Source organism: Gigantopelta aegis, chromosome 10, assembly GCF_016097555.1.
Source record: "Gigantopelta aegis isolate Gae_Host chromosome 10, Gae_host_genome, whole genome shotgun sequence".
Lineage (NCBI taxonomy): Eukaryota > Metazoa > Mollusca > Gastropoda > Neomphalida > Peltospiridae > Gigantopelta > Gigantopelta aegis.
The window spans coordinates 63,568,115-63,594,456 of record NC_054708.1 but is presented as its reverse complement, the minus strand read 5'-3'; the positions used below and the strand labels follow the sequence as shown (position 1 = coordinate 63,594,456).

The 26,342-nt window shown below is 34.7% G+C and overlaps 1 protein-coding gene across 2 annotated transcripts in view; it reads right to left on the bottom strand.

The window, feature by feature from the left end:
* Positions 1–1,703: 1,703 nt before the first annotated feature.
* LOC121384323 (flotillin-1-like) overlaps positions 1,704–26,342 on the bottom strand; it is a 37,291-nt gene continuing 12,652 nt past the window's right edge. Inside the window, exons 3-12 of one of the 2 annotated variants that reach the window (XM_041514663.1) lie at positions 23,255–23,345; positions 20,125–20,268; positions 19,232–19,351; positions 15,173–15,268; positions 10,641–10,793; positions 8,826–9,007; positions 8,524–8,569; positions 6,991–7,128; positions 5,862–6,026; positions 1,704–4,676 (exon numbers count right to left, since the gene is read on the bottom strand). In XM_041514663.1, coding sequence (XP_041370597.1) covers positions 4,647–4,676; positions 5,862–6,026; positions 6,991–7,128; positions 8,524–8,569; positions 8,826–9,007; positions 10,641–10,793; positions 15,173–15,268; positions 19,232–19,351; positions 20,125–20,268; positions 23,255–23,345 — 1,165 coding nt within the window. In that variant the 3' untranslated portion in view covers positions 1,704–4,646. Of the gene's footprint in view, positions 4,677–5,861; positions 6,027–6,990; positions 7,129–8,523; positions 8,570–8,825; positions 9,008–10,640; positions 10,794–14,237; positions 14,334–15,172; positions 15,269–19,231; positions 19,352–20,124; positions 20,269–23,254; positions 23,346–26,342 lie in introns of both variants that reach the window. The other variant, XM_041514662.1, reaches the window with a different exon arrangement.

Sequence of the window (26,342 nt, the reverse complement as noted above, 5' to 3'; positions counted from 1 at the left end):
ATATATATATATATATATATATATATATATATATATATATATGTGTGTGTGTGTGTGTGTATATTATTATTATTGTTGTTGTTGTTGTTGGTAATTTAGTATTTAAGCAACCTATTACCATAGTAAAAAAAAGTTAAAGTTTGCTTTGTTTAATGACACCACTAGAGCACATTGATTTATTAATCATAAGCTGTTGGATGTCAAATATTTGGTAATTTTGACATAGTTTTAGAGAGGAAACCCAATTTTTTCGATGAGTAGCACCATCCCACAGACAGGATAGCACATACACAGCCTTTGATATACCAGTCATGGTGCACTGGCTTGAGCAGGAAATAGCCCAATGGGCGTACTGATGGGGATCAATCATAGACAGGGGGGGGGAGCAGGGATCCCATTCCCACCAAATATATATTCAAGTATCTCTGTTTCCTGGGGTTTTTTTTTTAGATAAGTGGGTTTCCCTTTTTATTATTTGGATCATGTGCTCTTTTTGTTTTAGTCCTCCACCAAAATATTTCCTGAAATGCTCATCTGTTTAATAGGTACCGGCCATCGGTCTGCAGGCTGGTAGGTACTGGGTTCGGATCCCAGTCGAGGTTGGGATTTTTAATCCAGATACCGACTCCAAACCCTGAGTGAGTGCTATGCAAGGCTCAATGGGTAGGTATAAACCACTTGCACCGACCAGCGATCCATAACTGGTTCAACAAAGGCCATGGTTTGTGCTATCCTGCTTGTGGGAAGCTCAAATAAAAGATCCCTTGCTGCTAATCGGAAAGAGTAGCCCATGTAGTGGCGACAGCGGGTTTCCTCTCAAAATCTGTGTGGTCCTTAACTGTATGTCCGACACCATATAACCGTAAATAAAATGTGTTGAGTGCGTCGTTAAATAAAACATTTCTTTCTTTTGTTTCTGTTTAATAGGCTTACTAGTAATTATAATTTTATTCGCTGTAAATTGTTGGTTTAAAAATCAATAATTTTTAGAACATGCCATGTCCACACATTACAATGGAAGAAGCTGAGGTACTTTTTAAAACCCATTTCACGAAAAATGTAGAAAATATGTACTGGCCCTTAATTTCATGTACTTTTGTCGAGTATACTTTGTACATGTACACACACACACGTAATATGCCAGGGATCGTTTATATTTTCACAGACAGGATAGTACATACCTTGCCGTATTAAGTTAATGTACCAGTTATGGAATACTTGATGGCATGGAGGGGAAAATTAGGCTTTCAAATTTTAACAGAGCACTTCCTCTCTATATGAACAAAGAAGTTGTGTTGCACTTGTGCAAGGAACATGATGAGGTCCATCTAATAGCACAGTGCAATACAAACATATATGGAAAGGTCCAGCAAATGGTGTAAATTATATCTCATATTATATAAATGTATTACATAAGATAGATAAGTACATGTACATGTTTTGTTCTTTATGGCGTGTGTGTGTGTGTGCATGTGGTGTGTGCATGTGGTGTGTGCATGTGGTGTGTGCATGCTTGCCTGTGTGTGCGTGTGTGTGTGCATGTGTTTAACAAAAAAGTAAATGTGTTGAGCCTCAAGAGGAGGCACAACTCCCCACACACCCCCACCCCTGATCTATATGTAATGTCTGATATTAATAAACAAGTAGTGAAAGGGAAAACAAGAGACATCCATTGATTGGGAATGAAAAAGGAAAACAGCAAGTTGATTCACAACAGATTTTTATTTCTGTAAAAGGAAAGGATACAAAAATGGTACAAAGTTTGAAATAATATCACTGTAATACAAAATTACACATTAAGATGCCTAGACAGATATACGAATTTACATGGTACACATATACATGTATTGAACTTTTAGTTAAATATGCCAGAAATACAAATGTAAAATCGAACATGATCATGATTCTAGACAATCTACCACTTGAATTCCATTTCACTTGTACTATACATGGTATAGCTAAAATGTGGTTAAAGATGATTTTAGTTGTTTTTTTGTTTTTTTAATTTCTGTTTCATAAAGATGGGTTTTTAAAATTTCTCTCGGTCATATTTTGCATTGAGTGTAAATGAATAAATCTCGCATGTCACAATGTCCATTTCATTCAGCATCCAAGCTCAGGCCTTAGTCGCCATGTTCCAATCTTTAAAGCTCATCTAAATCTCGTCTCACTGAACAATTAACGTACTATTCCAGTATGCTATTAATAATTCATTGCAGAGACAATAAAGCCCAAGTCACAGACGGTATTAACCTGATCATCTCGTTTCTTCTCAAATGAAAAAAGGTGTTAAAATTCTACAATTATAACCGAGTGACGTGGGGTTTTTTTTAATCAATATTTTTTTTAAAGCCCTCAAATGTATGCAGATCATTGGTGACTTACAGCAATTTTTGTTAAAAAGAATTTTCCTTGTATTCCTTAAATGAACAAAGCAGACTTTCAGAGGTAGGCTACATCAGTCTAAATAGTTTGACACTAGGGTCAGTGCCTTTAATCATTACTTTGTATTAATTCATTTGGCTGTTCTGTGAATTCAAATAAATCAATGTGTGCTGCCTGTGTGAAAACAATCACAAACAAAGCCATTCCTGATTAAAAAAAAAGTGAAGAATATTAACAAAGTAAAGAGCAAGTGTAACATACATAACACTATGAAAAAACTAACAAGTGTGGAAAAACAATTGTGCCAAAGCACAAATCATTGTAAATAATTAAATTTGAGTTTCTTTAAAACTGTAATAAAAAAACGTCTACTGACTAGTATTAAAGTATGTAATCATGGTGTCTGGGATGAATCTAGATGTTGACGACAGTAAGTTTGTATATTATTGATTTGAAATATGACGTGAAAGATCTCAATTAATTTGTTTTTAAATATTTAATATGGAAGCTATAATTTAGTCTGTAATATAAAACTTCAGGAGTCTTCCCCCACCCCCAACCCCCCAAAATAATGAGACCTCCACTGTTTTCAAGTTTTTCTGGACCAAGTTAAATACTTTGTTAAAAGTTACTTTACAAATTATTGTCTTGAAAAGTAAAGGGGGACAGCTGAGTCGATGACCAAAATGCATCACACCAACAGGTGTCCAGCATGTGGCAACTGTGATTATGGCTCTGTTTATTAATTAATGTGTTCGGCTGTCAGTCAGTCTTACCATTTTCCTTTAGTGCAGGATTCTACTGCAATTACTGGCATGACATTCTTTTTTCATATCAAATGTTCAAACTTATTCCCCCTCAACAGGATTATTAAAACTCTCAATACCCACAGTATAAAAATGGAAAATATGCCAGAAAAAGTTGTACCTAAAATCAATTAGGGTCTGCCATTCAACAATGTAAACAAACTTGTTTTATACCCCTTGCCTCTCCTGTAGGCGTATCTTTTCACAACCGAACATGCCTTTTTGTTAAACAATACTCGACAATATATGATACAACTGAGCAAGTACACTACATATTGAGCTGTTAATACTGCAATAATGTTTAATTAATTAGAACTGTCATCAAGATAACATTAACTTTTAACATGGCTAAAGGAATCTCCAATGTGTACATGTTATGGGGGTGGAGTACTCGGTACACCAAACATAGGCCTACTTCTACAAAGAAGGTTAATTTTGTGGATTAAATGCAAAGAAATTGTATTTTAAACCACCAAAAGTTCAAAACTGCTGTTTTCACACAATTTGCAAATACGCTTTGTATTAATTATTTTCCTTTCTTTTTTCTTTCATAAAACCTAGATCTTCCATACTTTATTCAAATATCCTTCCTGCATGCCTGTTTTACGAGAGGAATGAAAGGTGTGCCAACACCTGTTCTCCACACTCCCACACAAGGAATAAAAACACAACATATACAGTATACACAAACAATTCATATGATGGATTTACAACTGAATAAATGAAGTAACATAATGACAAGAATATACAAACATAATATACATGGTTATAAACAATAATACAAGTGCATTTTTTACCCACAGGTGTTCTGTCACTGGATTAGGTGGTTACAATGGTTAGTTAACTCTTAATCTTGTCGGTACGAATTGTGACAACACTACACCATGATCTACGAAAAAGCATGATGTCAAAGAGTTTCTCTTTTTTTTCAGTTTTATTTTCAGTGCTAAAATGCTGCAGTGGAACTGTTAAAATATCATTTGTAAAGCATGCATATCTTTGCTGACTTCTTTATTGAAAGTATCAAACATTAAAACTGAATGAATAAGCCTTTTAAGATTATAAAACTGAAAGTCATAATCATTTTAATTTGTCATTGCTAAAGTCTGTGACAAATGAAAATTCATTTGGAATATTATAACTAAATCATTTAATATTTGTTACATACACCATCATGAATATTTCTGTAAATATATCAATGAGCAGACCAATAACTGGCCAAACAGTGATTAGATGACAATCATTATAAAAAGATCAAATTATGTTAAAAAACATTGATATTTACAATTATGATGTACTACACATTGCTAACATCAAAGATAAGAGAGTAACAGTGAGAACTACAACAAACAAAATGTCAGAAATGTCAAGACCGTCTAAAAGGCAAATATTCAAAGATGGTGATTATGACAAAGTTCTTTGCAAATGGATGAAGTTGGTGCTGGTCTGGTTGTCTTATGCCTTCCTGTGGGTCAATTTCATGGACTGGAACGAAAAAAGAAAAGATGTCTTTTAAACATGTCTCACAAGATTATCAAGACTTATCAGCATACATGTAAGTATCAAAATCGTAAAGTCCAGGAGCATCGGAAGTAATTAAAAGTTGGTACAGCCATGAAAGCAATGTATATGATGAGATCTATACTACGCTAGCACCAGAGGAAGAGAAGACCTTCCTGGCCCCCAAAATGCCGTACCATTTCAGGGGACAATATTTTAAAATCTCAAGTAACCGGAAGTCGGTTCACGTGAGTTTTACTTAGGTAACCGATTGTTCGGTTACGTGAATATAGTTCTAGTAACCGATGAGTTAGTCCTATCTAACTGTAAAACACATGAACTACGGTTCTATGCTACATTGGTATAAACTGATTTTCAGTTTGACTTCCGATAAGGTACTTTTAATTATTTTAATTTTAGAAATTAATTGTTCACCACGTAACCAATTGGTAGTTCACAAGATGTTAAAGTTGCGTAACCGACACACGAACAGCACAATGGTTATCATGAAATATTGTGCCCTGCGCTTCAGGTGCCCTTGAAGTCTAGTGTAATTCTTAAGGTTCATTTGGGTAATGTTATTAAGTTTCTCAAAATAAAACGACTCAGCTTATGTTGTCAAGATTTTCTACATTCAACTCAGGCCCGTAGAAACTGGGGAGCTCCCTACATTTTTTCCTGTTATTGTAATTCATCACTCCCCTAATCTTTTTCATGGCTACACACCATGCATAATACTCAGTAAAACATTATATGCAATCCTCACAATGGAAGTATAATATGCAATGTTTGTACTGTCCAAGCCAGTGCTTCCAGAATTTTGATAAAATCCACTATCCATGGGATCAGTGATTTTAAAAATTTACTAGCCACGATTAAAATTTCACTAGCCCTACTTTACTTTAAGTTAATAGCATTTACTAAATAATAGTAATAATCAGATATGTCATTTAAACAGGTAGATGGAGCTTAAAAACACTAATATTGAGGGTTGGGGTGGGAAAGGATATTCATATTTACAAAATAAGACTTAACTGCAACATTTTGACCAAAAACATTCACTAGCCGTCGGGCATGGCAATAGTATTTATTTACTAACCCAACATTGAATATCACTAGCCATGGGAGTAGGGCTACCATAATCTAGAAGCCCTGCCAAGCAATACTCACTCTGGAAATGTTGATTCCAGTAAGATTTTCAACAACCATAGGCAGTTTCTCCATAATATTCATCACCTCGTTGGTCAGTTTAAGCGCACCCACATCACCCTTACCACTGGATACCATTGTAACTTTCCTGCATTTTGTCAAAGGAGCAGAAATTTCTGCTGCAACCTGAAAATAAACAGAAAAGCCACATTTAAAACTAAATCAATGTAATACAAGTAACAATAAAACATAAAATAATAAAACAATGTAATACAAGTAACATTTAACATAAAACAATGTAATACAAGTAACATTTAACATAAAACAATGTAATACAAGTAACATTTAACATAAAACAATGTAATACGTTTCTTTTGTTCAATGACACCACTAGACCACATTCATTTATTAATCATTGGCTATTAGATGTCAAACATTTGGTAATTTTAACTTTATTCATCAGAGGAAACCTGCTACATTTTTGCAAATGCAGCAAGGGATCTTTCATATGCCCTTTCCCACAGACAGGAAAGCACATACCAAGGCCTTTGACCAGTTGTGGTGCATTGGTTGGAACAAGAAAAAACCCAAATCAGCTGACAATGTAATAAAGACATGTCAACATAAAACAATGTAATAAATTGACAAATGAAACATAAAACAATGTAATAAATTGACAAATGAAACATAAAACAATGTAATACAAGTGGGAGTTAATAGAAAGCATTGTAGTAAAGTGACTATGTTATAAAAACAATGCAGTATCACTTGTTAGGTACACATAAATAAAATAAAAAAACCCACTCTTTTGTACTAAATAACTATTTATTTCCACTTGTGCAAGAAGATAAAAGAAACAAAAACAGCCAGTATCATTTTATACCTAATTCACCCTTTAGTAAAGATGTTGGCTATCATGTCTTTAAGAGAATTACTCAATTTAAAGTTTTTATTATAAAGTTTTTATTTTGTTTAACAACACCACTAGAGCACATTCTTAATTAATCATCGGCTATTAAATGTCAAACATTTGGTAATTCTGACAAACAGTCAACAGAGGAAACCCGCTACATTTTTCCTAATGCAACAAGGGATCTTTTATATGCACTTTCCCACAGACAGAATACTGAATTTAAAATGTGATTCGCACCTTTGGTAGAGTCTCAAGTACCATGTCAACCATGGCAGCATCCTGGTAATCCTTCCAAGCATCAGCTTTCTTCGCCATCTGTTCAGCTTCTGCTCGGGCTTTAGCTTCAATAGCAAAAGCCTCAGCTTCACCCTTCATCTGAAAAGACAAGTATTAATATCAAAAGCCTCAGCTACACCCTTCATCTAAAAAGACAAGTATTAATATCAAAAGCCTCAGCTTCACCCTTCATCTGAAAAGACAAGTATTAATATCAAAAGCCTCAGCTTCACCCTTCATCTGAAAAGACAAGTATTAATATCAAAAGCCTCAGCTACACCCTTCATCTGAAAAGACAAGTATTAATATCAAAAGCCTCAGCTTCACCCTTCATCTGAAAAGACAAGTATTTATATCAAAAGCCTCAGCTACACCCTTCATCTGAAAAGACAAGTGTTTATATCAAAAGCCTCAGCTACACCCTTCATCTGAAAAGACAAGTATTAATATCAAAAGCCTCAGCTTCACCCTTCATCTGAAAAGACAAGTATTAATATCAAAAGCCTCAGCTACACCCTTCATCTGAAAAGACAAGTGTTTATATCAAAAGCCTCAGCTTCACCCTTCATCTGAAAAGACAAGTATTAATATCAAAAGCCTCAGCTTCACCCTTCATCTGAAAAGACAAGTCTTTATATCAAAAGCCTCAGCTTCACCCTTCATCTGAAAAGACAAGTGTTTACATCAAAAGCCTCAGCTACACCTCCACCTTTGAAGAAACCAGTAAATCTATATCATATATCACATATTTATATCATATATCAAACATCATATATATCTTAGGGATGATTCACAAGTATAAAAAAATTTGGCGAGTGGGGGCTTAATGCCAGTGTATGCTTTTAAAACAAAAGTAAAAAATCACTATAAAAATATGCAGGTAAATTCAAAGTTTTTTTATGGACGCTTTAAGCAGATAAGGAAAGAGGTTAACAAAAACAAGTGTGCTTTGTATGTTCATTTAAAATATATGTATACATCATGAATGAATAAATTAATTTTTAAAGCCATCCCACCTTAGCACAAACATTCATTCATGGTTGTTCATTATACATGATAATAGTAGCCTGTAACTTTGGAAGAATAACAGTGAGAATTGCAAATTAATTAACAAATGAACAAACAAACGAAATAACGAACGAAGGAACAAATAAATAAATTTAAAGTTTGTTATGTTTAAAAACACCATTACAGCACATTGATTTATTAATCATCAGCTATTGGATGTCAAACATTTGTAATTTTGATGGAGTCTTAGAAAGGAAATCTGCCACATTTTTCCAGTGGTAGCAAGGGCTCTTTTTATATGCACCATCCCACAGACAGGACAGTACATACCACAGCCTTTGATATAACAGTTGTGGTGCACTGGCTGGAATGAGAAATAGCCCAATGGGCCCACCGACAAATGAACATATACATCAGATGTTGCATGTCAAACAAAGGCAAGTATTTGAACTTCAAATTAAATTTCAGGTAACTTTTAAAACTTACGCGGACTGATTCTGCTTCAGCTTCTGCTTCCATAACAATACGCATTCTGAAAATATTAATAATAAAACTGTAATAAAATGCAAAAGTAATACCAATATCATACACATAATTAACATAAGGAGTGCATTCAAGATCACTGGCCTTGAACAATTTTTTTTTTTTTTTTTTTTTTTTTTTAAATTAAGAAATTGACTGGAAATGTTTTTATACCTTTTCAGCAGCCATACTGTCTTCTGGATACTTTTTTACCTTTTTTTTTCAAACAATTATGACAAAATAACTTCAGAAAGGTAAACACTTACCTGTTTGCCTCGGCAATTTTCTCCATTCGGTATTTCTCAGCCTCTGCTGGTTTGCGCACTTGGGCTTCGAGTTCTCGTTCTCGGCGGGTGATTTCCTGGTCCTGTACCATGATCTGCTGGGCGCGCTCAACCACCGTCACCTGCATCTGTTCTTCACGGATACGCTGCTTCGTCTTGGCGGCCTGCAGTTGGATGAAATCACATCACTATTAGAATGCTGGTAAGATTGAGATAATTTTTAGAAGTTTTTTCAGTTTTTAGTAATATTTACAGGGTAACCTGGGCCCAATTTCACAAAACATCATAAGACTAGTTTTGCACGTAAATGTAAATCTACGACTAAACCACAATTTTTCTTATTATTATAGTATAAGAAATATAGTTTGTCGTACACATATTTAATTTTTTTTTGTCCTTAAAATGCTCCATCTTCCGTAATAATGTAATTTGCTGCGTGAAATAGATGTCAAACATGTGTAAATGAATGACTGGTATAACTGCTACTTACAGACGTAAACTTACGATGTTTTGTGAAATAGATGTCAAACATGTGTAAATGAATGACCGGTATAACTGCTACTTACAGCCGTAAACTTACGATGTTTTGTGAAACAGGCCCCTGACCTCTAACCGTATGGCATTCCCCATGTCAATCTCACGGACAGGTTGAAACATCCTAAAAGTCAAACAGGCCCCTGACCTCTAACCGTATGCCATTCCCCATGTCAATCTCACGGACAGGTTGAAACATCCTAAAAGTCAAACAGGCCCCTGACCTCTAACCGTATGGCATTCCCCATGTCAATCTCACGGACAGGTCGAAACATCCTAAAAGTCAAACAGGCCCCTGACCTCTAACCGTATGGCATTCCCCATGTCAATCTCACGGACAGGTCGAAACATCCTAAAAGTCAAACAGGCCCCTGACCTCTAACCGTATGGCATTCCCCATGTCAATCTCACGGACAGGTCGAAACATCCTAAAAGTCAAATAGCCCTAATCTTCCACAGTGTCAAAGGTGCCTATTTCTTATCATATTTGGGGTTGTTTGAACCAGTCCTTATGATTATGACAGTAGGAATGCACAAAAGTTAAAGAGGCCAGGTTAATGTATGAAAATAAAAATATCTTAAATGACAGTAACTTGTTACTTCACTAATTTTGTAAATGCAAACAGGGCTTCTAGATTATGGTAGCCCCACTCCCACGGCTACTGATATTCAATGTTGGGCCTGTAAATAACTACTATTGCCATGCCCAATGGCTAGTAATATTATTATTTTTGTCAGATGTTGTAGTTAAGTCTATTTTGTAAATATGAATATCCTGCCCCTACTCCAACCCTCCAGTGTTAGTGTTGTTAAGCTCTATCTCCCTTTTTAGGTGACATATCTGATTATTACTATTATTTAGTAAAATTGTATTACTTAAAGTAACGTAGGACTAGTGAATTTTTAACTGTTTCTAGTAAATTCTTTAAATCACTGATCCCATGGCTAGTGGATTTTATAGAAATTATAGAAGCCCTGGCAAATCAGTATTTACAGATACTGAAACTCATTTTATAAATTAAAAAAAATTGTACCAGACTGTTGGGTAAATATTAAGATTGATAATTAAGCTATACCATAATTTTGTTGAAATAAACACTCAAAATACTTAAACACTCAAAACTACACAAACAAAGAGAAAAAGCCAAATCAGCCTGAGCTTTCTTTTTTCTGTTATTTTCAACTCAGGTTTTGGATATAATTTTAATCAATTAATATTTGTTAAAAAATTTATAAAATATCAAATAAAAATTATGCATGCACCTGAAGACTATATGCCAAATCAGCCTGAGCCTTCTTGGTTTGGACTTCCAGGTCGTAATAAGCTTTCTTAAGCTGGAAATCTCTTTGAGACTTGGCGATCTCAATATCGTTGGCATACCGAGACTCCATCCGCTTCTGCTCAGCATAGGCTTCCTGAAGACATGTAAAATATCATGTAAAATATATACATCTATTGCAACCGTTCATATGAATCTGGAAAACATTTAAAATAATTTTTAAAATCCATAGTATAATTATCATAAGCTTCCTACAAAAATTAAAAATACTATTTTAAAATGCATTTTGTGAATTTTTCATACAAGTCTAAAACAATATATAAAACTGTTTTGAAAATAGATTATGAAATTTTCATAAGCTTTTTGGAAACATTAAACAAATAATTAAAAATATATATATCAGTAGTTTGTCTGGAAAATACTTATAATAATAATCTGGAAACTGTTTTTTAAAGTATCCTGTTAAATTCACTAAATCCATTTCAAAGATTGGAAAGTAATCTTAATACTGAAACACTGTCCAATACATAAAAAACAGTACAAGTTCTTTAGAAAGTAAAAGGCTCCAGCATAAGCTTCTTAAAGGGTGCATATTCCACCAAATCAATGTGGCTAAAACTCCTACCTGCAACGTATTAATAGGCATATACACCACTGATATAAATATCACCCTTAAAGTAAATCAGAAAAAAATGGGGGGTTAAGCTGCTCATTTCAGAGATAACGGGTAGCGTCTATGACTACCCTAGTTTGTGGTATTAACTGCTCTATCAAAAGTTAGGTGCACCTAGAACTTTTACCCAGCCGGATGTCATTTGGTTTAGTACTACCAAAACACATTTCAAGTAACGTATCATTTTTAAAAACACATTCAAAATTTTCAATAAGCTTTTAAAAACAATTAAAGAAATGATATATTGTGATTTTAAATATATTTAAATACTTTGAAAAACATTTAAGAACAATGACTTATTCACAGGCACGTGGAAACGGGGTAGAGGGGGCTTTAGCCCCCACCACAAATAATTCTGAAATAAAAAAATTAATTGACATTTACAAAAAAAATTTATGAAAATTTTACTTGTAGAATGCAGGAAATTCAATTTCAGGACATCTGTTTAAAAATGATCGAGGAGTTTTTACCCACAAACTGGTCTAGAATTCACATAAAAATGCTACGATGGAGTCAAACAAGTTTTTAAATATAGTTTCCTATACAATAACTGAAAAATTATAATTGCTAAATGACATTGATTAAATTGATATTTATGATTTGCAATTATAAATGAAACAAATTTAATTATTGATTATAGACTTGTTTGTTTTAAGTAACTGTTAGTATCTGATTGGATCCAACAATTTGGTGTTTATATATTCAATCTATAAATATGCACGTATGTAAAAAAAAATTCATCAATCACAAAAATGTTTTTTAAAAGTGTTTGTCATGATGATTTTTACCTGTAGAATGCGTAAAATTGCATTTTAGGATTTCTTGTTTTCAAAAATGTTTGTGAGAATTTGCTCCAGAACCCTCCCCTACAAACTTGCACCTCGATCTCATCATACACAAACACACCCAATATTCATCATGTCTGATTCAAATGCTACCTTTCAATGTGGGCATGCATATACACTGCATACAGTGCTGACAGCATGCAGTGTATGGAATACTAATGCTGTGCCATTTTGTGAAGAGATGATTACTAAACTATAGTGTGTTCATACTTCTAACCAGACACTAATATTTATATCTTTGTATCTAGATTTATTCTCATGTATACCCCAAAAATCCTTATAGTCAAATTAAAGGTTAGTTTTATTCCAGTGTTAACCCAGATGACCACAGAATATATTATCAGAGTGGTACTGAGCCGAATATAATAATGGGGGCAGGGACTGGGTATTTAACAACAACAAAAACCCAACCCCTCCCCCCCCCCCAAACAAAAAAACCCCATATAATATAGGGTCTCCTCCAGATAGACAGAAAAGGTGTTTTTTAAAACTAAAAGTGGCACTTTTCATATTGTTCGGAGATGGCATCAGCCCTACCTAGCCCTCAGGTATGGCCCTTGATTATAAGCATACATTTAAACATATATTTATCTTTTTGCTGTAGAGCTTTAGAATTATTTTTTTTACTAATTCTGTTAAAATTATGTAAACCTAAATGAATGAATGAATGAATGAATGAATAATGACATCCAAGCACAAAAATACACATAGGTTACTGTGTCAAACATCTCCTTCACCTGTAGGTAAGTTTAAGACTTTACCAACATAAAGATATACTTTCAAGTTTAAGCATTTAAGCAGATCTCTTTAATTTTCTTTTTAACACATTCTGTTAACATTCTGTAAACTTGTATATATTCAAAATGACCACCACACACCACAATCACCTACAGGTAAATTTTAAGGCTTTACCAACACAAAGATATACTTTAAGGTAGCAAAGGATGGGTATGCTATCACCTGTAAATATTCAGTGATTAGTACAAGCGTTATATTCATGAGTATTCATTTAGGTCAATGCGGGTACACTTCCACCATATTGAATTTAATAAGACCAGCACAGGTATACACTCACCTGTATCTATTTGATCTGACGAGCACAGGTATATTTTTACAGCAAAAATTCAATGATGAATTGTAACTGAAAACTGATCGGACGAGTTAATGTTTATTTTTGTTTAATGACACCACTAGAGCACATTGATTAATTAGTCATCGGCTATTGGATGTCAAAAATTTGGTAATTCTGACACGTAGTCATCAGAGGAAGCCCGCTACATTTTTCCTAATGCAGACAGGAAAGCACATACCACGGCCTTTGACCAGTTGTGGTGCACTTGTTGGAATGAAGACTGATCAGATGAGTTCTACCAATGTAATGATCAATTATAAAGTTTATAAATGACTTGTTATGGAAACTTTTTACTTTAACTGTTCCTACAATTTAGATAATGGAATTGATTTAACTATGATGGGGTTTGTGTTTGTGTTCATGTATTTGTAAAGAAAAAAAAAGAAGATATTTTTTGTTTGTTTAACGACACCACTAGAGCACATTGATTTATTAATCATCGGCTATTGGATGTCAAACATTTGGTCATTTTGACAAATAGTCTTGGAGAAGAAACCCGCTACATTTTTCCATTAGTAGCAAGGGATCTTTTATATGCACCATCGCACAGACAGGATAGCACATATCACATATTGTCTGGAATGAGAAATAGCCCAATGACGGGGATCGATCCCAGACCGACCGTGCATCAAGCTAGCACTTTACCACTGGGCTACATCACAGCCGAATATTTGTAAAGAAAACAGATACGGATGCAGTCCAAATTCAAATAGTTCTCGAGTTCATATAATTCTGACTGTACAATCAAAATTTGATCGGTTGTTGCAAACCGATTACAATCAACAATCAATGATGAAATTCCAACAAGTTTCCCACACTAATATCAACAAAAGGTGTTGTATTTCTCGGTCTGACCACCATTGGTGACCTACGTGTAACCAAGATCATTTTACATTGACACAGAACTAAAGACAATTTGTTCAATTTCACCTTGATGCCCGAGTCTCGCTGTGCCTCTGCCTCACCGATTCTCGCATCTCGTTTGACCTGTGCTGTTCGTGCCATACCTAAAGCTCTCAGATAGCCCTAACAGGAAGAGATAGACAAATGACACGGTTTAATTAAATATGATTGTGAGGTAACAGCATGCAAGGTGGGTTAGAATATGTAAAATCTTGGACACTCCTGGGCACAACTCAATGTCTAATGAATATACAGAGATTTTACTTTTTATGCAATACAGAATGTGTGTACTAACAGATAACATACATGTACTCCTGCAGATGAAAACAGTAAACAAATTGGACAAAAAAAAAAAAAAAAAAAAATGATTGGTCTCATTCTACAATGCAATGTAAAATACTTGCAATTCATTCCTTCAAAGCTCATAAAGAAAGAATAGAATGGTATTTTATTAGTGAATGAAAACGACCCCAGAAAATGCTGTCATCATAGTTTTAATTAGCAGCAAGTAATCTTTGACAGGAATTTTCATCAGGTTTTAATATGAAATGTTTGGAAGAGAGAACAACCACCGAGTTCTCTTGGGATGTTTCCACAACACAGAGCTAAATCCTGCTACTTATCAAATTACTGGAAGTCCAGTTTCGTACAACCAAACTGTGGTAAAAAATAGTAACCAAAATATTTTTCTTCGATCACAAAACAATTATCAAAACTAGGCCAAAAAAATAATAATAAAAAAAACAGGGGATGGTGGTTTTGAATTAAAAAAAAAAGAATTAAATATTAGTAAAAAAATAAAAGACGCTATTCATTGTCCTGCTGTCTGTACCCACATTGTTATATTTTGTATTGTATACATGTAGTTGTGAATGTCCCATGAATGTCCAAGAGAAGCGGTATCTAGTCAAAGCAGGGTCCAGCCTAAGCATATGAGACAGCAATGGTTAGCCATCTTTCACCTTGATTCCAGAATCTCTCTGAGCCTCAGCCTCACCAATCCGGGCATCTCGTTTCACCTCAGCTGTTCGTTTCATGCCTAAAGCCTTTAAATAACCCTGCAAACACGCTCAAACTATAAAAATCAATATTCACATACCAGCGAAAAGAAGGATGATTGTTTAATGGCATGTCGGCACATGGTTTAACCAGTGGTCATTACATGTCAAACAAATAAGGTATAATTCAGATCTAGAGTGTGAATTTTACAGTTTGCTTTCTTTAAAGACACTATAAGCATATTGATTAATTAATCATTGGCCACTGATGTCAAATATACTGATGGAAAGAAATAAAGGACCACTCAGATAGCGACAAGAAAAAATTACTGCATCAAAAATCAATTCATATTGTCAGAAATTGACTGGGAACATATAGGCAGCTCATTCAACACTACAGACATTCAATCCCACATTACAACTTGGTATGAAATACAGATATTACTACGCTAGTTGTGAATTAAACTTGGTCTACAATTTGATGCGTTCTCTTATTTCTTTCCATCAGTATATTTGGTCATTATTCTGTTATGTAATGTAGTCTTCAGAGGAAACTCGCTACATTTTTCAATTAGCAGCACGAGATTTTTTATAGGCACTTTCCCACAGATGGGACAGCACATACCAGTCTTTGATTATCAGTCGTGATGCACTGATGGGACAGCACATGCCAGTCTTTGATTATCAGTCATGATGCACTGATGGAGAAAGCAGCACAATCAGAGAGTGTAATGCTAGGATCGAAGCACCTCAGGCAAGCACTCTACCAACTAAGCTAGAGTCTTAAGAGACAAACCTACTGCTACTACAGTTAATTTGTTTTATTAGCAGGGGTATTTTAAAACACTTCCAAACAGGACAGCACATATCATAGCCTTTGACGTTAAAGTTAATGGAAAATAAACCAATGGGAACAATAATGAAATTAATCCATAGGTCATAAAATATTTCTAGAAACACAATAATAATAAATAAAATAAAGACACACACACAAATTTTTATTAATTCATTAGTTAAAGCTAATGATCAGCCATCATGTATTGATTAGTTCAAAACAGTCAGAAATTATATCATAAAATCTCTTGACAATTTATGAATATAATTAAATAAAAAATTAATTCCAGTTTATATTTTGTGGAGAACTAAATAAAATAAAAATATTTTTTATTTATGACAATTGTTTGGAATGTTGTAATAAATATTACTCATTGGGAATGTTTTAATAAACATTACTCATTGGAAATGTAGTAATAAACCTTAATAATCATTGGGAATGTTGTAATAAACTTGATTCATCAGGAATATTATAATAAACCTGATTCATTAGGAATATTATAATAAACCTGATTCATCGGGAATATTATAATAAACCTGATTCATCATGAATATTATAATAAACCTGATTCATCATGAATATTATAATAAACCTGATTCATCGGGGAATATTATAATAAACCTGATTCATCAGGAATATTATAATAAACCTGATTCATTGGGAATATTATAATAAATAAAGATTATTATACGAGCTTGTGTGTCGTATTGATTTTACGAAACAAGTGTCAGGATTTTCGAATTGCCTGAGTGGGAGCGAGTATACTAATTTCTTTATTATTCATATTATTATTGTTGTTTTCTTTATGAATAACAAGACCCAACTCAAAATGTTTCAGCCACAAGGAGACTATGAAATGACTTCATATTTCAAATGCACAGTCTGAGCTAGGACTGGAGAAGCAACGTCATGTTATGACGTCACTTCCCAAAATTATGTCATTACACTTGTTATTACACATGTGCTTCGTATGATTGTTATTAACTCGGTTATGTTGAACCATATGGATAATAAATCTGATTCATTGGAATGCTGTTAATCTAAAAAAGTATTTATTTTGAATGTTGTAATAAACAACATTTATTTTGGAATGTTGTAATAAACCTAATATATTTGGAATGTTGTAATAAACATTACTCATTGGGGAATGTTGTAATCGATCCCACACTGACCGCACATCGAGTGAACATTTTACCACTGGGCTACGTCCCACCCCGGAATGTAGTATCAAACCTGGTTCATTGTGAACGTTGATACAGATCTAGGGCCTAATTCACACAGCTCTCTTAGGCTCTGCTAGACAACAAAGCATCCTCTTTGCAAGTCTTTTAGCATTGCACTGCGAGATCGCAAAGTTGTGAGTCTAGTGAATTAGTCCCCCCGATTCATTGGAAATGTAGTAATAAACCTGGTTCATTGTGAACGTTGATACAGATCTGGGGCCTAATTCACAAAGGTCTCTTAGGCTCTGCTAGACAACAAAGCATCCTCTTTGCAAGTCTTTTAGCAATGCACTGCGAGATCGCAAAGTTGCGACATTCTAGTGAATTAGGCCCCCCGATTCATTGGAAATGTAGTAATAAACCTGGTTCGTTGTGAACATTGTTACAGATCTGATTCACTGTGCTACTCGCCAACCCCCACAGTTGCCCACAGCAATCGGCAATGCAGTGGAGTTTTTATTTCTCCACAGCACTTTTTTGCCGTGAACTATATTCAGGTTTTTTATTGTGGACATTTTCTTAATTGCAGGTATTGCTGACACAGTGATATTCAATGTCAGGGCTCAACCTGTGTATGACCAAATTAGCCAATTGCTAATTTATATTGTAAACTGATAGCGAGTGTGTTGTTTATTGTGATTGGTTAATTACATTCTTTTTCAGGGATCAAATGAAAATAACATCCGGAAAGCTAATGACGTTATTAGAAAGTGAAGTCATTAGCAATTGGAAGAGGTGAAGTTGATGATTTAAGGGTCTTCAGTTAGATTGTAGCAAGGTATTTTTTTCAAGAAATATGAAATATACAGTTAGTTCCACAGAAAAATGATTCAGTTTACAATGGACATAACCAATTTGAGTTTTTAGATTTTTAGATGCCCGCAAATGTTTCATTTTTTCACCTCAGGCTAATGCCTTTAGTCAAAAATTACATTTGCAGGATCAAATAGAAAATAACATTCGCAAATCTAAAAACTCCATATGGTTATCTCCTAATTCAAAGGGGGCGGGACGTAGCCCAGTGGTAAAACGTTCACTTGATGCACGGTCGGTCTAGGATTGATCCCCGTCGGTGGACCCATTGGGCTATTTCTCGTTCCAGCCAGTGCTCCAGAACTGGTGTAACAAAGGCCATGGTATGTACTATCCTGTCTGTGGGATGGTGCATATAAAAGATCCCTTGCTGCTAATAGCCCATGAAGTGGCGACAGCGGGTTTCCTCTCTCAATATCTGTGTGGTCCTTAACCGTAAATAAAATGTGTTGAGTGTGTCATTAAATAAAACATTTCCTTCCTTCCTAATTCAAAGTGGCTACAACATTTAGTTTTTGGTTAATAAAATATTCTTTAAATTAACCACATTTTAATATTTTTTAATAATTGACATACATGTACATATCTGAGAATTGGCTAAACCAAAATTGTTCCAGAGTGAGCCCTGAATGTGTACTAATCTCTTTTTTTCTTGAGATATTTTATTGATCAGAAAAAAGTCAAAAGGATTCCACAACAGGCAGCGCCTATATAAGTGCTCTCCTAAACAAGATGGACATCCGACAATAATCAATATTCATAATCATATATAACATGTAACAACATAATGTCCAATGGCATAAAGCATCTAACATACTTAATATTTATTAATATATAGCAATAAAAGGTAGAGAGTAGATAGAATAGAAATGGGATAGTTGAGACAAATTACGATAGTGATAATCCTATTGTTGGAGCTAAACCTTATATGGGGCAGTTATTTAGTTCAACTCAAATCTCTTACTTTCAGCTATATATGTATGTACTGCTTTAAAATCCGTCCTGGGTTGGGATTCCAGCTATCCTGAGGCGGAACATGGGACAGACATGCTCGAAACCTCTGTGGTATATGAGCATAATTGCAAGTCACACACACACACACACACACACTGCTTTAAAACATAGTTTTCTTCAACTGGTAGGTTTACTGACCTCCTCATCCCGGATGTCCTTCAGTGTGTAACTGACAACACAGATACCCATGTTAACCAGGTCAGACGATGCAACCTCAAAGACAGCTTTCGAAAACTTCTTCCGGTCTCTGTAGATTTCCTGCAAATTAAGCAAATCATTTGAAATTTAAAAAACCACAAAGAAATGCTGACAACAATTCAAGAGTGATTTATAAAACTTGTTACGTTCATACAATGTCAATTTGAGGAAAACAGCATTTTAGTTTTACGAAAAAATTTAACTTTGTGTATATACTACTGGCTTATAATTATCAACCATATGAACTATATTGTGCTACAGTTCATTTCCCAATTCATATTTCCAGCCGTTTAGCACACAGCACTCACCAGCAATAATAATAGAACACAGGAAATAGACAAATTGTGAGATATAAATTGCTGTAGGTCGGAAGCATCACTGTGCCATCGGCAAAGCTCCTCAATAATGGCAAAATGTTTACATCTGGTGTACACTGTACATGTACATTTAAAATATGACTATTGACAGCAAAATGATGTTTCAGTTGCTGTCGGTGGGCCATTTCACCAACAGCAATTGTGTTTTTAAATTACCGTAGGAAACAAATTCTTAAGTTCAAGCCCTGAAAACGTGATATGAAATGGTAGCAAGTTTAATATCTTATTTATTACCCGTAATCGATTGCAGTTTATATTACTGAACTCATTTGATTAATGTTCCGATAAGGTTACAGAGTATGGTTGTATGACCTCATCGTATGACATTGAAGTATTACGTCCCACTCGACATTCTAGTGGGACATATCACTTTGATATGAACCAAGATATATGCTAGACCATATGGGTAATAATTTCCATTTTTGCACCGCTGCATGCACATGTTTTTATTCATACCTCAACTGTCATGTTGCCCATAATGGCCCTCTGATGACCTTCCAGCGTTTCCTGGGCAACAGTACAAATCTCTCTTACTGACTTCCCAAGGAAGAGCTCACATGCTGACTGAAGCATTTCCTGGTTTGAACCTTGAACTTTTACCTAAATAATCAACAGCAGTAAAATCACGATTTATGAACAAAATAGTAAGAAAAAAAAGAAAAAACCCATCAAGAATAGTTTAATTTGGTATTAAAATTGGCAAATTTTAAGAGAAGTGGAAAATCAATTTTCAAAAGAAAGTGATTTTCAACATTTTGCAAAGAATCAGTCTAGCTAAATAGTTTATGTTAATGAACAAACAATAATCATTATGAGTTTTAAAAAACAATTGAGCAAATACAACATTTACACGTCTCCATTTTTATCAAACTGCATGTAATATATGTAAACATTTATAAAAGATTTAATACTAAAATAATATTATTTGACAATTACATGAAAAGATGTAAATAAATGAATGAATCAGTTAGTTTAGTAAATTTAATACCTATATATATTTATATATCAAATTCTTAAAGGTACATGAATCCTAGTGCAGAAATTAAACTATATCAAAAGTACACTTATCATGAAAATATTTTAAGTCAACATAAAATACATACAAACGGTATGTACCGTACAATGTGTAATTACAATGTAACCCTATTCATATCATACACCTTCTATAACTAATTATAATAAGACACATACCTTACACTTGTGTTACTACAATGTACAGATAACAAAATACACTACATGTACAGATAATGTACATACATGTATGTAATTACAGGTAAAATACATACGGTATCTTAAAGGAACAGACCCTAGTTTCAGCTTGTGAAAATGGACACTAATTTTAGTTGATCTACAAACCTGCAACACATTTGGATACAGTTATATCAGAGAGGAACTAAAAGCAATGATGTTTAAGAGGGAAAATACCATCTAAAAATATCTATAGCTTGTCCCGATAACCATTACTTCTCCGATAAACGTGCGTTTTTAGAATTATGGAAAATGTACTTTGAGGTATTAGAAAACTCTGGATGAGCAGAACAACTTCAGGTGTTCGAAAAGGAATATTCTAAATAAATGTAAATACTTAAATTATAAAAAATATCTGTAATTGAGATAAATATGTTGTAGTGTTTAAAAACTAGGGTCTGTCACTTTAAACACTGTGTAACTGCGATGGACATGGTACAGGTATAATATACATACATGTACCTTATAAATACTGTGTAACAACTATATACCAACCTAGGAAGTATAGTGGGTAAGTCATTGGCTATACAGCTGACCAGTAGGTACTGGGTTCATCTCCCAGCTCCCACCCAGAGCGAGTTTAACAAAACAATGGGTAGGAGTACACCGACTTCTCTCTCACTAACAACTAACTCTCTGTCTTAGCCAGTCCAGATAGCTGAGGTGTATGCCCAGGACAGCATGCTTGTACATAATTGGATAAAAGCATGAAAATAACTATAAATGAAAATGTATAGCTATCAAGTGCAGAGATTGTAATTAAGATGTGTGTACATACCTTGCATTATTAAGTTGTATACTTTTCAGATGTATATTGAGTCTGAGTCAAATTAAAAACTTCACAAACTAATTTTTTTAATAAAGTCGAAAACAGGTATTTTTCAGGAATAAATCTTATAATGGCAGTCTACACTCCATTTGAAGCCGATCAGTCGACGTGACCTGATCCATAGCATGTGCACAGCACCACTGAGACAAACGTGGTTTTGCAGAGGGTTTGGAGACAACGTGGTGAATGTCATGCTCAGTGTTGTGTCAGTGCAGTTGACAGATTCGAAAGAAAGAAATGTTTTATTTAACGATGCACTCAACACATTTTATTTATGGTTATACGGCGTCAGACATATGGTTACGGACCACACAGATTTTGAGAGGAAACCCGCTGTCGCCACTTCATGGGCTACTCTTTCCGATTAGCAGCAAGGGATCTTTTATTTGCACTTCCCACAGGCAGGATAGCACAAACCATGGCTTTTGTTGAACCAGTTATGGATCACTGGTTGGTGCAAGTGTTTTACACCTACCCATTGAGCCGTGTGGAGCACTCACTCAGGCTTTGGAGTCGGTATCTGGATTAAAAATCCCATGCCTCGACTGGGATCCGAACCCAGTACCTACCAGCCTGTTGACCGATTGCCTAACCACGATGCCGGTTGACAGATTCGAATGCAGAAGTATAATAGTTTGGGGTGCTTTCTGTGGAAATGGACGTTCTCGACTTCTTGTCATTCGTGGCAACCTCAATATACCAGGTGCTGGCCCAGGAACATGTGCCCTTCATGGCAGCTCATGGTCCAGGCCTGATCTTTCAGCATGACAATGCCTGACCTCACACAGCCATCTTGACAAGGGATTACCTGAGGAACGCGGGCATCAATGTCATGGATTGGCCTTCAAGGTCACCCGACCTGAATCCCATCGAGCATGTCTGGGATATGCTGGGAAGATGCCTGCTCACTCTCAGGAACCCTCTACAGACTTTGCAGAAACTTGGTGTCTCATTAGTGGAACAATGGCGTCATATCCCTAATGCAGTCTTTACAGGTATCAGGCAGTCAATGAGGAGGTGTTGACTTGCAGTTGTGGGTACACATGGAGAACATATGCGCTACTGAACCTGTGATTTCATCAGACGACCCTGCTTGTGAATTACAATTTTGACCGTTTGTGGTTTTGACGAATGCTGTGGGTGCATCGAACAGATTTTCGACTCATCATTTATTACTATTCTTTCTTTGGACATCATACAATAAAAAATACCTTATTTAACACATGCTAATTAGCCAAGATGAAACGGTTGTGAAGTTTTTAATTAACTCAATATATAATACATAGAATCCATCCTTGACCATCCTAGTCCTGCACAAATATTGTCTTGCTAATTTTAATTTACAACAGTACCTGGTACTGTGATACTACCTATATAGTTTAAATCATAAAAATCGTAAAAATGTACTAACCATACACTCTGCACTTAAGATTCTGAAAGCGAGAAGTTATTTGCCATACTGTTATCGTATATCATGTCTGACTGCATGCTCGTGATAAAAAAACTTACCTGGGCAATACCTGTGATTGCAATAGCCACACCTAACTTTGTGTACACCTGTGGACTTTCTATGACCAAGGTCATGGTATTGAGTGAAAGCCTGAAATAAACCACAATCACTAAGACCAACAATCAACAACAACAGGATAAAAACTGGTAAATCCATCATATGAGATGACACTATAAATCTCCTGTGTTTATACAGTGACATGTAAATTTAAAGAACAAACCACATGATGTATTTACCAACAATGTATTGACGTTACTTTGAATATGGTATGCCGAAAATCTGAAAATTGTGAAATTTGAATTGATAATTACGAGAACTTCACCATCATAAATTTTCAAGGCTGTACTTCCAATTGAAATTTAACTCTATAATCATTTAATTGTCATCTCATATGATGCAATTACCCCATCACCAGCAAGCAAATTAATTTGTTAAGCAAATGCCATGTACATACATGTATACATCTGTATACAACAACTTAAGTTCTTTGAACATCACTTCCAAGATTCACTTCCATAGATTTTCATGGATTTTTAGGATACCGCCAGAATGATACAAATTATGTAAATCCAGCTATTTTGAGATTCCATGGATCTCAAAATGTTAAGATTCACGGAAACACAGAATACAGCTAAATTGGCAGCATGATTTCCAATAGCATCATATGAACTTCAGCTAGCAGGTAAGTAATATGGACAATATTACATGTCTTTAAAACTATTATAGCTTATGTATATACTGTTACTGTATTATATCTTTAACCGATGATTAGTGGTAAAGGTTTGAACCCATTCAGTTGTTTTTCAGACAAAACCAGGCTACAGATTTTTTAAGCTATCTTAGCAATAAGATATAAAAACCACTGTATGCTCCGACATAATCAAGCATGGTGGAAGCAAGTAAACATTGGGGGGAGGGGGGTGACTGAGATCGAGGACACAAAGTTTCCCTGTAAAATTTAAAAAACTGAAATGCAATCAAATGCTGGTAAATGTAGCACTACTTAAGTGCATTTTTTTTTACAAGGATTTACTACCAATAATATTTTGCTATAGCCACCCCAGCCCCTCCTGCTTGGCTGTGCCTGATAATACTTTTAATAGCCTACAAATTTTACGATATAGTAGTGCTAAGGTAGCTTTGAGAATCTGGGCCCTGTTCTTCAATACTACTAGTGTGTCGAAGGCTGTGGTACAAGTGCAACATATTTATGTAGGCAAGGGCTGGACATAGCCCAGTGGTACACCCGTCACTTGATGTGCGATCGGTCTGGGTTCGATCCCCGTTTGTGGGCCCATTGGGTTATTTCTCGTTCCAGCCAGTGCACCACGACTGGTATATCAAAGGCTGTGGTATGTACTACCCGTCTGTGGGATGGTGCATATAAAAGATCCCTTGCTGCTAATCGAAAAGAGTAGCCCATGAAGTGGTGACAGCGGGTTTCCTCTCATATTATCTGTGTGGTCCTTAACCATATAACCGTAAATAAAATGTGTTGAGTGCGTCGTTAAATAAAACATTTTTTTTTTTTTTTTAGGTAGGCAAATGTCACTGAAAAGGATAGCATATGTAAAGGTAGTAACTTTCACCTCATTAAGTTACATTTATGGCACACAAAAAAACAAGGCTTTTGAGTAATAATCGTGACAAAAATACAGGTATTTGCAGTTTAAAGTTTGTTTTGTTTAACGACACCACTAAAGCACATTGATATTTTAAACAGGTATTTGAAATTTAAAAAAAAAAAAAAATTAAATGGTGAAATTGCTCAAATCACTGTTAACTCTACTACAACAAAGCAAAACTCATAAGTCATAAACATAAACATGTTTTTTGGCTAGCTCTGAAAGTCTTTTAAAGTTTTTCTTTAAATAATAATAAAATGACATATTTTTCCATTATTATTACATAAGTTATGATATCCATAATTACAATTCCAAGAAGAAAAGAAAATACTGTTTATCATGAACAGTAGACCACAAATTAGCAGCTACATGTCTAAGATATTAACCGTGACAGTTGCAAATGTTTATTTCAGGGAAGACACCCACTTCGATTATATAGACTGTTCCTATCAATGAACAGCAAGGGCCTCTTGTTGGAGTTTTTTTAATCCACTGAATGTGATCATGGTAACAGACGTGTTGTAACAGGTGAAGTAAGATGTTAGATGTGGTAAAATAACAAGTTAGTCACAGAAATTAGGTGAATAAAACTCTGCTGATAACTGGTAAAACAAAACAAGAAGCCTTATATTGGCACTTCTACAAAGAGAACGATACATAACAGCCTTTCATACACCAGTCATTGTTAGAACGGGATATAACCAAATGGGTGCACCAAGGACGGGACAGGGGTTCCTGAGGCATTAAACCACGAGCAAGCAATATAACCACTGAGCTACACATATATTTTACTTTATGTTCAGAAGGCAATTTGTCAATACATGACTTGCCAATGTGTAATTAAAGAATTAATATTATACATACAACTATTTCTGATTCAGGTCTACTAAATTAATATATGTATTTCCATGGCGTTATTATTAAAATAACACACTGTATACAGTAATGCTTGGAAGTGATAATCTGATAACTCATGTTGTTGCAGATATTTGTATCATGTACATATATTCACAGTGCACAATATTCTAACATGCAAGTACTGGTACATATTTCAGCCCACCCTAAACATGCTTTAAAAAAAATAACTAAATGTTAGGAGACATCAGAACTGGATTTAAACTAAAATTATTTATACTTTTTATACTTAATATGTAGGTAAGCAAGTGACCAACATGACAAAATTATAAAACAGGTGAAAATGTATGTAAAATGTGTTAATGTTATGTGTGCTTATAGTAGTTCCCTGTAGTTTCCCCAATTATGGGGATGCCAGGCACCAAAAGGGTATGCACACTCTGTGCAGACTGAGACATGTCTGTGTCCTCCTCCATTTAATGTTTTTAATTTTCTAAAATGTGTTTAGGCTGTAGATGTGCATGGGTATTTTGTATACTTACATATACAGATGTACAAAGTCAGTTGTCAGATAATGCATACTACCTCACAGGCTATTATTTTCCTC